Here is a 14721-nt window from a genome sequence, read left to right as displayed (position 1 = left end):
CGTCCATTTGCCTAAGGGGGGGGGGGGGGGGGCGGGGAGGACTGGTTCGACAGGGGGGACGGAGCTAACCTGGATTGGGCATCGGTGCTGTTGGTGTTTGAACACGGTCAGACCAACCTTTCTTCCCCACGTAGACTTTTCACTTCCGCAACAATGACGTAAGGGAGAGACCCTAAAGTGCTGTCCGCCATTTAAAAGCGCGCGGTAGGTAAAACATTAACCTAGGTACAAAAAATATAGTTAGACAGATTTGCGTTAAACATCTAAATAATTATGAAGTTTTAATTTGTGTACAATAATTGTGTTTGTAGTTATTTTGCGTATTAAGTCTTACGTGCTCTTTTGAGACAGTCCCTACGTTGTTATAGCGACAACCGTTGCTGCAATGACGGCGGTTGAACACTAGAGGGCGGCCATTTTAAAGTTTTCAATCAATCAAACTTTATTGATATATCACCTCTCTACATGCAGGGTTTTACTATTTAAGCATCTTTCATAGACTGTAAAAGATTTATTTATCTAAATGTTACAGTCTTTGACTACTTCACAAAGGACAGACAAGATAATAAGAAGACAGCACAAATTATACAAAACTCTCCTTGTTAAAGTGGGATGGACGGCTCACCTGACATTATATATTTATTAATCTATTTATCACATTTATGTTATTACTGATTCATCTGTTTGTTGTGAAACTTTCCAGTACAGTCCGTTTTTTTGTTTTGTACTTTTCAGACCATCAAGATAACCATCTGTATTATACACAGCATCAATTATTCATATATTTAATGTAATCTATTAAATATACAAAGACAACAGCCTGTAGCAATATCTACTATTTTATCTATTATCCTTTTAAAAGAAATGGTACTGTATAAAATGCACAAAATATATAAATTAACTACACACAATATGCATTATATAAAAGATGTCACTGGCATATTGTAAAATACACAATATACATTATCTGAAATTATGTTATTAACATATGGCTTACAGGACACACAGCTGAGCCTGAGGAAAAGATGTTTGAAAGTTAATTGTATTTATAGATTAATAGAACTAAATCTGACCGAGGACCTCTTCTTTAAAGGTCAAGCATAACAGTTAGAGATGAAGTGAGTTAAAATGGAAACGTGTCTTCGTGATATTTTTAATTGGGCCTGGCATTTTAATGTTTATATTGTATACAGTAGCTTTATAGAATTACATTTCTTATTTTTTCCACATCATTTAATTTCAAACAATTCTCTATCTGCTACTGACCTGTTTAGTCTGTTTCTTGTCCCGCTGTGATGTGAATCTCCTCCATAGGAATCAATTAAATATTGCATGTAACTGTGTGGATGGCTACTGAACAAGTATTTGCGAAGACAGGCATTTGTTCAATAAGTAATGTTTCTATTTTTGAAGTTCAGCCTATTACATCCAGACACCATTTTTATACACATAATCATCCTCACTACATTTAAATTGTCCAGCAAACAAATACACGACAGGATAATATTATTAAAAATGTTTATTTTTTCTTTGTCATTATAGAACATTAAAGAACAAAATCACAGTGTAAACTTTTAAGTGCAAATGAATAATGTAAAAAAACAAAGTCTTTGATTAGCCCTCCCTACCTGTCACATGGAAACATACACTGCGAACAAAATCTTTTTGAGCAATAAAAACAATGTGCAACACAATTTGTCGGCAGTAACAGCAAATAAAATCTGCTACAAACTGTTTCTCCTTAAAATCATAAAAATTAGAAAAAATCTCAGCATTTGTCCTGTGATAGTCTGGCGACCTGTCCAGGGTGAACCCTGCCTCTCGCCCAATGTCAGCTGGGATAGGCTCCAGCCCCCCCGCGACCCTCAAGAGGATAAGCGGTTACAAAAATGGATGGATGGATCAGCGTCTCAATTTTTTTTTTTAAGAACATATGTATCATTTCAAATCTAAGTGCCACACGTATTGTGAAATGAACGCCTGGAATTCCAGGGACGCCCTTCATTGTTTGTTCACAAAGACTGTGTTTTTGTCCTCATCTGGCTGCAGAACTACAAACAGCGACATTTGACACATTTCACAATCATGTTACCAAACCTCATAGAGTGAGTTTTCAGACAGCTCTGTGGCGCCAGGATCGCAGTCAAAGCCAGACTGCAAACTGCACTAAAAAGATTTAAAGAAGGGATTGAAATTCATGCAGAATAAGGATTTATATTCCACTAGAACACTGCTTTATTCAAACTGATAACTTTAAAGTAGGAGGTCATTTAACTGGTTGTGGATAACATGCCATTAAGGCATTTAATAAAAGAGGTCAAAAATTAATTTATATATACTTGTTCGCTTCTATGTTCAGTCTGTATATGCGTAAAAAAGCTCACCTTCAATTGGACTACAGTCGTCTCGGTGCTATGAAGCTGTCAGAAAACTCCTCATGAGGCCAGACTTTACTACCAACAGTGTCTGAACATGACTTATCATTTGCATAACTGCCCTCTGAGCCATTTAGGCAATGTGGTTTGTGAATGCACTGTGCACGCAGAGAGATCACTACAGTAATCTTTCCTAATCAATAGCTTAACAGATACTTCACTGTTCCTCATCTTGTTGGTTTTGTCTCCTACAACAGCTCAGTGGCCCTCTTGATCCACATGGCAACCATCCAGCAGAGACTGGAAGCGAGAAAACTTCCCCTTCCACAGCAAAAAGGCCAGTCTCATGTGAGTACACTGCTGAAAATAAACACGTCTCCTCTTCAGCAACTGGATTTCTGGCGGTTTTATTTGCTGTGAACTGTACGGCATTAGCTGGGCGCTGACTACATGCAGTTTGTTACGGCGCCTGTGTTTCCGGGTGCATCAGCTGCTGCACCACCAGGTCTATATTAATGATGGGACTGAAGTAGAGAGCCCAGTAGAAGAGGCAGTTGCACACAAACTGAGGGACAAAAGGCCACAGGAGGGCAAAGGCAAAGCCCTGAGATAACACCTTCCACAAGTGGTTCCACATCTTGCGCGGCAGAGACCTGAGGAAAGTGGAAGATACAAGTTACAGCATGTAGCTTTGTCCACCACAGGAACTGACCTACCTGTAAAGCAAAGGTCAGCACAAAGATTTGCAAAGAGACCGAAACAATTTTAAAACGTTGCAGAGGAAAGTTGCAGCAGTGAACCGGCCTGTCTAAGCTTGACTCAAGCTGGCTGATGGTGTCGCCTGCAACGAAGCTTGTCAAGCTGCCAGTGGCTGGTTTTAGAATGTAAGGCACGTTATCTGTTTTAACATCAAATCAACTTATAGTGAAGTCTGCTGGCTGAGTCAGTTATAAACTGTCAGCAGACAGGGTGTTTGCTTGCTGCAGCATTCTCTGACAACAGCCCTCCATCCCCACCAAGCCCGAGTCTGTTTCATTTACATCCCACGGCTGCGATATGTATTCGGGCTGCATTCTCACAGTGTGTTGGTGTCAGACGGTGGGTCGTTGCTGCTGCTGCTCGCTGTATGTGTGCGTGTCACACACACATTCTCACTGACTGATTAATCAGCGCTGGTAGAAAAGCAACTGTCTCCCTATCACTATTCTCATTCATATTTTAAGAAGCTACAAATTATGTTCAGCTACAAAATAAGTCTGGAAAGCCGGAAATCAAAATAAAATACATAGTTTATAGTTAGTTAGTATAGCTAGTATAGTTTATTTATATGGAGATGAAACACTGTCTCATCTCGGCAAACTGATTTGGTTTTTAGAACGTTAAAGACTAGCGCTTGCAAGTCTAAACTCATCTTGTCGCGAATCTTTGATCTTTGAACCAGGCGTAACTTCACATGCAGCTTGACCTAACAATTAAATTTCCCAGTGATGTTCAAGTAGTGTGGGAATTTCTAAATACATGCAACCCTTTTAGTGTGAAACAATTCTTGCGTTAGGTAACAAGGAAGCACGACCAAACGCTACATCACTATTTTCTATTTTCCCTTGAGTTTAGAAATGACTGCTCTGCATCCTGCAGTCTGTTCTTGTTGACAGGATGCATGTTGCTTCTCAAGTGTTTTTGAGTTACATTTAAAATGTATTTAAAAACAGAAAACTAAAAGAAGAGACCACACAAAGAAAGCACCGGGTCACCCCCGTGTATACCTGATGCTGGCTCTTGTCCAGAGTCTCCACAAGGCACAGCCCTCCAGCACTGACAGCAGCATGGCGTTAACAATAATGAAGCGAGATGTCCAGTAGTGGACGGCCAGCCAGTCCCAGGCAAACTCTGCTATCAGCTGATATGGAAGCAGGAGGTACTTGACAAGAAACTCTGCCCACTGTCGCCAACTGGGCTCCAACTAACAAACACGGGAACATCACAGACAACAAAAGATGATGGTTGGGAATTGCTCCTTAACAAATTAAAACATGTATGAATATAAGACAGATGAGTAAAAGTTACAACATATCTACATGCTGATTAATAATCATATGTTCAATTAAATTAGACTAAGTGGTGATATATTCTAATTTTTATCTTTTTATGTTACAGTGTGTACATGTGTTGAGAAGAATGGCATTGGGTAGGATGACCTGGATCCACCAGATTTTGGTACCATTTATATCAAAATTTGAAACTACACTGAGATAGCGCTACTACATTCCTTTTTTTTTAATTGGCAGATAAGTCTGGTAATATTCTGCTATGAAAAGCAACAAAAAATGTATCCTATTAACAAGGATTGTCTGATCTATCTTATTCCTTTGTGCAATAGAACATCATAATCTGAATATTAGCCACCAGCAGGTCCTGTGCATATCAATACTTTATTTTTACCTCTTAAAACACATTTTCTAATACTGTATTAAAGTGTTACCTGTGTGTTGAGGAAGCTGCTCTCCACTGTCTGGCCGATGTGTGTGATAGCTGGACAGCAGGTGTGCAGGAAGGGCAGGAAGGTTTCAGAGTAGTCAAACAAATACAAGTAGAAGAGTGTGAGACGAGGGGAGCGTTTCAGTGCGTACAGCAGGAACAGCGACTTCCCTGCATTAGCAGCCTGGCAGAAAGTGAGAGAAATACAATTATACTGAGTAAGAGGACATTTGTTCATGCAAGAAATATGACAAACACACTATTTGGAGATTAAGTTATAAAAACTCTCAACTACAGAAAATTTTCTTAAATGACGGAACTGTGGTGAAACACTAAAAGAAAAGGTCACATTAGGGCTGGGTAATATGGCCTGTAAATAATATCGTAATCATTTTAGGCTGTATCTCGATAAACAATATATATCTTGATATTTTTAAATCTACTCTAAACTACTGCAGGCTACTAAAATATTAACTAAATAAAGTACACTTACAATAAGGTTAAATACTGTTAAACTGTTGTAATTAAGATAAATAAAGTACTGTTACAATCAGTGTTGCCAGACCTTGGGAGAGAAACAAGCAACCAGGGCTATGGAAACAAGCCCAAAAGAAGCGACGGATATAAAGGAAGCCCAAGCCCAAATAAGCAACTCCACTTTAGAAACAAGCCCAAAAAACCGCAACCCGCGACAACCAATATTTGTAAGCGACTTTACCAAAAAACAAACCCAAAGTCGCGGCTAATAAGCTGACCTGGCAACCCTGGTTACAATAAAGTTAAAAACAAGTGCTGTTATAACAAAGTTAAATACAGTACTATTAAAATAAAATAAAATGACAATAAGTTAAATAAAGTATGTTACAAAAAGGTTAAATAAAGTACAGTTACAATAAAGTTAAGTGAAGTACTACTAAAATAAAGTTAAATAAAGTACTGATATAATAATGTTTAGAAAGTACTGTTACAACAAAGGCATATTGAGTACTTCCAAAATAAAGTGAAAGTACTGATATAACAAAGATAAAAATAAGTTCAATAAAGTTCAATTAAGTACTGTTATAGTAAAATTATAAAAACGTATTGTTATAATAAAGTTAAATTAAGTTTTCCTACAAAGAAATAAATCAAAGTGGAACCACTGGTGCTTTTATTTTGAAGTGTCTGGCTCTCATTGGGCCAGAAATGTTGATGTTTTGCTGTGAATTTGGAGCTTTCAGTCAACAGTTTGCTGTTTGCTGTTAGCAGTTAGCGGAAAGCTAAAACGTTACAGTGATGTCGTTAAACATGACAATTTATTCACTGTGAGCGGGAGACGAATTAACAGCTCTTCAGTTCATATATTAATAACATTCGCAAGTTGCATTGGTGCTCCATGATCGCAAAATGTAACTAAATAGTCGCAGACTGGAGCACTGCAGATACAAAACACATGCCTCGCCTGCATACACACTATTGCCCAGGAGACAGTGGACTGGGGGGACGGGGGAGTGCGTGTGATGAATCATGTTTGTGAAATGTTTTTTTTTCTTATTGTGTCTGTGAGAGGGAGAGAACCAAAATGCCAAAGCGAGTCTCATGCCAGTGGCTTAAAAAATGAGGTGGCAATTCATACCTGAAGTCTGCAATATTGTAATTTTTCCAAGCCATGTGGAACATGCCATGATACATTGAGTATAATCGATATACCCCGCAGCCCTAGGTCACATCCTTAAATAGATGTTAGGACTACTAGTGCATGCTACTGTAGTGAAAGTGGAAACAAAACAAGATGTTTTACACACACTTGTTCAGAGGTACTATCACTTCATATTTACTCAAACAAGGAAGTAGTCACGTCCTTCCAGTAAGGGAAGTTAACTGCAACAGGGTTCTTATTTGCAAACCAAAGATGCAAAATTCAGAACACTGACAAGGTCAGTGATCACGTTTCTTTGTGGTGTGATCTGAAGCAGAAAAGACTCTTTACCTTGTATTCCCAGAGGTTCTGTGGAGGTTTGACCCCCAGGGTTTTAACTCTGTCCAACTCAGCTAGAACAGCCCGTCTGTGAGCCTGATTTTCAATGCTGTAAGGAGGTTTTAACAGCTCCTCGTCTCCCAGCATCAACAGTAGCCTAAAGTGAAGAAATCCACACCAGGCATAACACAATGAAACACAACATGACCTTCATGCTCTGTAAAATAAGTGTCGTCTGTGCAAGTCTAAACCTCAGTAGAGAACAATGAACTACAGTACTACAGTTCAAAGATGAATAAATGTGGCTAAACTAAGTTTTCAGACAAAGGAAGGAAGCAAGGTAGGAAGGAAGGAAGGAAGGATGTAACAAAAGGAAACAAAGCTGAAGTAAAATCCCGTAGCATTTATTTACCTCCCGTTGACGCTCTCCTGCTGGAAGGGTTCTCTGTAAAGCTGGGCCCAGGGCCCCAAGTGTTCCAGCCAGGACACGACTTCCTCCGGCGTCCAGTGAGACACTGGTTTACTGATCAACAGGTCATGCTGCTCCACCACACCACCGCTCCAGTGATACACCAGCACCATCACCTGAGAACACACGATATTAACAAACAAGGATACAGTGTACACTTGTTCATATTCTGCTCATACCACACCACGATACATTACATATTTAGATGCAAAGAAAAGATTTATTTCACAAAACTGTTGTTGGTGAGGAGTAGGGGATTAACAGGTTTGCACAGTGGCTGGAATCCCTCACTGGCCAGACTGGTGCCAACTAGTCCCACAGTTCACAGCTCTGGTTTAGCCTACAATACTTCCAGTTATTGTGTCTTGCACAAAGAAATCATAGCCACCGAAGATCACTATATATGTTTGATTCAAACCTCAAGCAGCATGATTACTCAAAGTATAACTAAAAACAGCCTTTAATTGATAGGACAGACAAGTGTGAAAGGGGGAGGGGAGCAAAGGGCCACAGGCTGGAGTCGAACCGGGGTCGCTGCAGCAACAGCCTTGTATATGGGGCGTCTGCTCTACCACTAAGCCACCGACGCCCCGATTCACTCCTTAACTTAAGTATGATTTGATAAAATGCTCCATTTATCACATCTTTATAAACAGTTAATTACTAAATCTCATTTGCACTATTATGAGAATTTATTGCATAACGTGCACAGTCTAAGACCAAACTCTGTAAGGCTTTGGTGCAACTACATGCATGTACCCACTGCTGTAAAAATAGCGAGTCGTCATGCCCAGTGTCCATCTGGCACCATGTCATGTCGTCAAAAATACTAATTAATCGATGCATACTGATTCTGAATATTTGAACTGTTTCAAAACTCATTTTCTGCAATACTGATACACCCGTTTCAGCTGTGCTTTTTCACTCTCTCTCATTGTTAATATTTACTACAATCAATCTGTCATTCTCTGCTAGTAACTAAGAAAAGAAGAGTAATCTTTGTCATGTTATAGCCTTGTAATATTTGTCTTTTAATAAAATTGAATCAATTTCATGCCCTCATTGTCAATTTTTCCCCTTGGTATCAAAAGTGGTACAGAATATCAATACTTTTCAGAGTATTGTATTGAAGTTAGAATTTCCTGTGTTGTGACAACACTAGCACCATGATAGGTTGACAGTTAAAACAGTAACTATAACTTCACCTTGGTAAATATCAGTACATATGCACAGGTGACAACTGAATGCATTTACAGGGTATTCTCTGCCAAAGAAAATTAATAGTTATGTGTGGGTTATTAAGTTGTAAATAGTCCTGCAGGAGATTGTTTTTCTGGTGAAAGACTAGATAATGAGGATGCAATAAAGAGGAGTCTGGAGGAAAGGTGAACCCAGACTTGCAAGGGACTGGTGGGCGTATGACGTCACATTAGCCTACCTTAAAATGTAAATATTGGTTAAATTGAAGCTCAGTGTTCACTTAAAATAATAACATAAGGTATTTTCATCCTGAAACCTATTTCCCTATTTACATGATAACATGGTTTGCATGATTTTGATCAATCAGCATCTATCTATTACCAAATGATTTAACGATACAAATCTCAGTTTCCAGGGAATATTATTTTCCAGTACTGTTCATGAGCCAAGGAAAAAAGTCAAACACATCACAAACAAACTGATGCTATACACAAAGAGCTCCCTTTTACAAAAAAGGCCTGATTCGATAATGATATTCATTATTGAACTGGGGTCAAAAACAGGACCATGCTCTCATTTATTTACATGCTCCCAGGAGTGCACACACACGCAAATTTACTGCCACGTTGCAAGACACACAATGACGTTGGTCCCGAGTGCCACATGGACAAAATAAACACAGTCTGTCTACATGAAATGAAAAACCGATTTCTTCATCTACTACTGTGATAACCTTCAAATATTACATACCACTGCTGTTAAAAGCTAAAAGCTTTGGTTGCAATATACAACAATCTAAAAATAAAGTCATTGACCAACCTTTAATGGTCCAGGTTTACTACTATTTCCTCCAAAGGCACATTTGGCAATATCATGGAGTAAAAACATGGGCACAAGGGAAAAAAACTCTTTAGTGAGACATTATGTATTACAACATAACACTGATTTGTGACACACCATTGCAAAGTGAAGTACCAATTGGATACTGATAATGCACTCAAACTCTAGACTGAAAAATGTGTCTCATACAGTATGATTTTTTTTTTTACCAAGCAACTGCTCAAATGTATTTTGTTTAACATTGTTGGTATTTATAACTCTTCTCCACAACAACTTACAATGACTGTTACAGAATAAGCTTCTATACCAAACTTTTTCAAGAGGCAGGTCTTAACAACATAATTTCTATTTTTCATTACGAAAGGTAAATCACAATCACACCATTCACTGGAAAAACGTTATAAGAAAACTGTGTTCAAGTGAGGTTAGATTAGTCCCTAAGTGTTCTTATTTTAACATGATATCCCTTGGATTATTGCGTACCTCATCAATACATCACCCTCAAAACCTGATGAATCTGTGTAAGGGCACAGTCACACATGGGTGAATGTGGGCAATGGTGATGGACACGGAAAGCTAGCTTGCTAGCTAATGTTAGCTGGCTTGCTAATAAATACTGCAAAATATAATGTCATCATTGGTACATTTTCCATTTTCTTTTGTTCTACGCTTGTCTCCCCACTCACTGCCAAACAAGAAGCATCTCTCATGTGGGGCAGTTTGTATTTTTCATGGCCAATATCAAAGTACGTGGCTGGTTAAACACAGCAACAATCAATGTCTCCTCCACAAATACTTCTTTGCTGCTGGCTGAGGCTGCGTCTCCACCTCTCAAAGTTCACCAAAGCTGAACTCCACGGGATGCGTAGATGCAAATTTGTTTTGTTCGTCCCTTCGCTTGCACTGAATGGAAGTGAGCCAGAGGCAAATTTTCACCAATGCTAATTTCGCTTATTTGTGACCATGCCCTAAAGCTAAAAATCTACTGTTGCCACAGCGTCACTGACGCACTGTCAATGTATCAGTGGCACCTGATAGACAGGTAAGAAGGTAACTAGGTACCACAGCATCAGTTTGGGGCCAGTTTTCATTCAAAGCGCACAAGATAACGTGATAAACATGAAGGGTGATTGTGTTTTTTTCTGACTGCTGTTGTGTACTTACAGCCACACATGAGAGTGCAGTCAGGACTCCAGAGAAGAAGAAACCTGCTCCTTTGTGCTGGTTTGTCCTGGATCTACCCAAGTTGTCACCATACCTAAAAACATAGATAGTTCATGGAGGCTTCAGGTCACAAAAGGTGTCAAATATAAGTGAACAGATTAGACTGTCACAAGGCAAGTTCATGGGAATAACATCATCATCACAAGGATTCCATTCCAGTTGCATTGTGGGTAATGTATGCACCCCGTTTTGACAAAATGAAGAATGCATGGAATAAAGAAAAAGGTGATATCTGTTTACTGCTGCATCTATTTTGATTATTTTTGTTTTAAACTGTCCATCATGTGTCTGACCATTTTGTGGGAGTGTAGTGCTAAATCAATGGTGTATTCTTTCAGAGTATACTAAGCTGACACAAAGCTTTCCACCAAAATGGCTTGTACTATAGATAATACTGCCATACCTCTGGAAGGCCAGCAAGCTGCGGGAAATTTTGGGGTTAGCCTGGATCTCTTCTCTCCTCCGCTGAACAACCTCACTGAACAGTTTGTCAGTTGCATCCCTAGAAAGGAGAGCATTAATTTAACAAGTGAAATTAGTAGATGGAAGTGAAATGTACAACAAGAAAAGAACAAGCAAAGGGGGCAGTGAAGGTATGGCTATGTTCTTTGGGTTCTTCTTTGGCATCAACCAACCTGGCTCATGCTTCACAACCATGTTCAGGAAAATCTTTAGCAATTGTGATAAATTGTGCCCCCTATTCTTCCTAGTCGACGGTCAGCACAGGTACACTTATGTGTGATACATCACAATGTCAGGTCTAAGTGCAGACACTGTAATGATTTCTGTGTTGAACTTGACCCAACAGTGCTGGTCAACCTTCAGCCACAGGAGTCTGCTTTATGGAGTTAAATGAAACTCTTAGACATCTGGAAATTTCCCTCCTTTGTACAGCTCACTTGGGCAAGTGATCAATTACTGAGTGGGCCTATCAAGCACGGGCCCAAAGTGTCAGTGCAAAATCTCTAAAAATGAACACGTACTGACCCAGAAGAGATTAAAAAAATAACCATAGAGAGACACAAAACAACAAAAAAAGAAACATAATGGCCACAAAGAGACATAAAACAACCAAAACAGATGCAAACTTAACTGAAAGAGACACAAATTTTCCACAGAAAGACACAAAACAAACACAAGGAGACAAACCCCCAAAAGATGCATAATAACTTCAAAGAGACACAAAACCACCATAAAGTCTGTGTGTCTTGCTCCTGTGTAGAAGAGGTTGTGCAGCCCTTTGCATATCTATGCCCAGCAGCCTACTGTCTCATAACCGCCCATGTTCACATCTAGTTCTTGTAAACCACATCACTTCCCATTTTCTTGTGTGCGATGACAACCACTTGCTTCCTCTTACTTATTATAGTAAAAAATAGAAAGTAAATATATGGGCATTCAAGTTCTGGATAAACAAATGTTTCTGTGCTTACATGGGTTTAATTTTGTCCCTAAATTCCTGACCACTGAACAAAAGACATTTCTTAATAATGTGACTTTTGCTTACAAAACTAGCTTTACTTATATTGTGAAACCATGACTATATAAAGCACACACACACACACACACACACACACACACACACTTGTCTTTCGAAGCTGTCAGTACAGTAGGTCTCTGTTCTCTACTGTACAAGAGAGAAATGTGAATACTGTGGTCAGAGCAGAAAACCAAACATTCATTCTCTGATATGATCTGGCTGTGAAAGGCATACCTCAGCAGGATGTTGATTTTAGGAAAGCCTTCCCACTTCTCCCGGCACTCTGGGCACTCATTCTTATGAGATGACTCCCACCACAGAGCAAGACAGTGGCGGCAAAAGTTATGGCCACAGGTCAAGGTGGTGGGGTTCACTAATATGTCATAGCAACAGTGGCACGAGAATTCGTGTTCCGAGATGTTGGTGGTGGAGGGCTTCAACTGAGGAGATTCGGACAGGTGAGGGGGGTTATCCATTAAAGCTTCACAGCCATCATCTGATGAATCCCACTCCATCTGGTGCAACATATCCAAGTCTGAATAAGAGGAGAAACAAGGTTACAAAAGAAGACCTAAAGGGAGCAAGCGATGCAAGTTTAAGGTACAGGTACATTTTCTAAAAGCTTCTAAAAGACAACCAGCAATTAAAAGGACCGGTGCTTTAGTCCTACTTTTGTTCCACTGTTGTATCCTACATTTGCCTGGGTCCATTCTGTTATCAGGCCAGTCCTATTTTACTACAATTTACATGTATTTAACATCACAAGTAATCATTTTGTAACCCATGCTCTTGCGTTTGTTTGGGAATTTTAAATGTATTTTTCCAGGAAGTCAATGGCTAACATTAGCAAACTCTTGAGTTATATATATTATATATATATTTGATAACAATAAAACTTAAAATTGTTTTCAATTAACCGACTACGCGCTTAATCTATAAAATCTCAGAAAATAGTGAAATATGTCCATCAGAGTTTCCTAGAGCTCAAGCTGATGTCTTCAAATGTCTCTTTTTGTCTTAACAACAGTTCAAACCAAGCTTAGAATAATATTAAGCTAAGAAAGGGAGAAAGTCTTCAAACTGGAGAGGCTGGAACCTGAAAGCGGTTGGCATTTTTTATTGATAAATAACTAAAATGATCAATGGCTTATCAAAATAGTTGGAGATTAACGTCCTGTCTATCTACTACTTGATTCATGGACTTATTGTTTCAGCACTATAGGAATTTTAATTACAGATTGGTTTGAAAGGCCTGGACGACTTTACTCTAAGAAGATAATGTAACTTTGACAATAAAATAACACAGGTTTATGTTTGATGTGATGTATTTAACCAGGTTTGCTGACTGAGTCGTCAGGAAAACATCTGAGAATCTATAAACACACAGCAAGCATTTAAAAAATGCCAGTATAAATGTAAGTCTGCATAATTTCTGGTCAAGGAGCTAGCTAAAACATGCAAAAACACAGGACGAGACCTTTAATATGATGGTATGTTGAGTGACACAGGACTACAATAAGTAAACTGAAGTAAGGTTATGAGTAAACAGATTCGTATGGGTGAGGAATAGCTATGCGGATATTTCTAACACCCCGTGACATTCATTTTTTAAGTATTTGGTAAACAAGGACTCGGGCAATGATAGCATTAAGTCAAACTACTACGCAGATACTAAACAGAAAACAGAAAGCTATAACGTTTACTGAGACACCGACATCTTATATAGCAAACTACTCTGATAGCAGAAGAAGTAGCTATCACTACCTGCTGTGGACGTTAGCTGTACTCTGTAACTAGCTAAGTTAGTCTTCTGCTACTAGCTAGGTGAGCAACAAAAACATGTAACGTTACCGCACTGTAATTATAAAAAAAACCCCACTGATATTAGAGACAAATATATAACTTACTATCGTTAGCTTAAAGACTGACATGCTAGTTAGACAGGAAATGAAAGCTAACGTTAAGTGAGAGTAACGTAACTGCTAACTTATCCAACGTTATTCAACAAACGGACACTTTTACCTCGCCTCAGGAACGGTGTCTGACAGGTGACAAGATGGGGGACGACATAACAACGTGGTTGAAATAACTTCAGTCTGTTTATCGTGACTTAGCCCTGAATCAAACGGTGCATGTTGCTGATAGATATTTCTGCCTGGATCGCTGTCGCCATGGCTCCGCACTGCTGCTGGTGGAAAGCCCCACGCACACACCCACGCGCACGTCGGCGTGTCATGCGGGTACCTGATAACACTCGTCATTGGTCACACGCTCACCTATCCCTGAGGACGCGTGCCTGCAGCTGGAGGAGAAGAGGACAGGTGATGTCCGAAGTCTTCCTCGGTGATGTTGTAAAGCCAGCTGATTTCCGCCATGTGGCTGCTGCAGCTCAAAGTTCAGATCACATCTGAAGCTCAGATTGTGACCTCAACTATGGTGTCCTGACCACGATAATTATCTAACAGTAACCTATTAACTTTACACGTTGGCTCTGCATGCACAGGAGACCACTATGTGTTTTGTGTTATATCCAGTGGTGAAAGTAACTAAATTAATGTCCTTTAAAGCCAGATAATGTTAGCTGTCTGTGCACTTTAATATTGTGAAAAAATATTAGAAATATCTGTAATATGACAGGTTAGCACACACTAGCATAAGTCATAATTTTATGGCCTAAAAACATCCTGGTTTCACTTTT

General features: G+C 39.2%; 2 protein-coding genes across 3 annotated transcripts in view; both read right to left on the bottom strand.

The window, feature by feature from the left end:
* Positions 1–96, bottom strand: part of txndc11 (thioredoxin domain containing 11) — a 15968-nt gene extending 15872 nt beyond the window's left edge. The window contains exon 1 of the mRNA XM_050044518.1: positions 33–96. The gene's annotated coding sequence lies outside the window, so the exon portion shown is untranslated. The remainder of the gene's footprint in view (positions 1–32) is intronic.
* Positions 97–1504: 1408 nt separating this feature from the next.
* On the bottom strand, positions 1505–14408 carry LOC126390471 (bifunctional apoptosis regulator-like). Of its 2 annotated transcripts, none has more exons than XM_050044795.1 (9): positions 14300–14408; positions 12258–12558; positions 10947–11045; positions 10484–10577; positions 7223–7395; positions 6823–6967; positions 4858–5037; positions 4142–4338; positions 1505–3028 (listed from the first exon to the last, which is right to left on the bottom strand). In XM_050044795.1, exons 2-9 carry the CDS (start codon positions 12548–12550, stop codon positions 2836–2838), a joined length of 1374 nt encoding a protein of 457 aa, XP_049900752.1. In that variant the 5' UTR covers positions 12551–12558; positions 14300–14408; the 3' UTR covers positions 1505–2835. The 2 variants fall into 2 exon arrangements, with proteins under 2 accessions (XP_049900752.1, XP_049900751.1); XM_050044794.1 differs by lacking the exon at positions 14300–14408 and adding an exon at positions 14046–14243.
* Between the last annotated feature and the right edge of the window lie 313 nt (positions 14409–14721).

The sequence above is a fragment of the Epinephelus moara genome, chromosome 5, assembly GCF_006386435.1.
Source record: "Epinephelus moara isolate mb chromosome 5, YSFRI_EMoa_1.0, whole genome shotgun sequence".
NCBI classification, from domain to species: Eukaryota; Metazoa; Chordata; class Actinopteri; order Perciformes; family Serranidae; genus Epinephelus; species Epinephelus moara.
The sequence above is the reverse complement of the archived record's forward strand: the minus strand, read 5'-3'. Positions and strand labels throughout refer to the sequence as shown.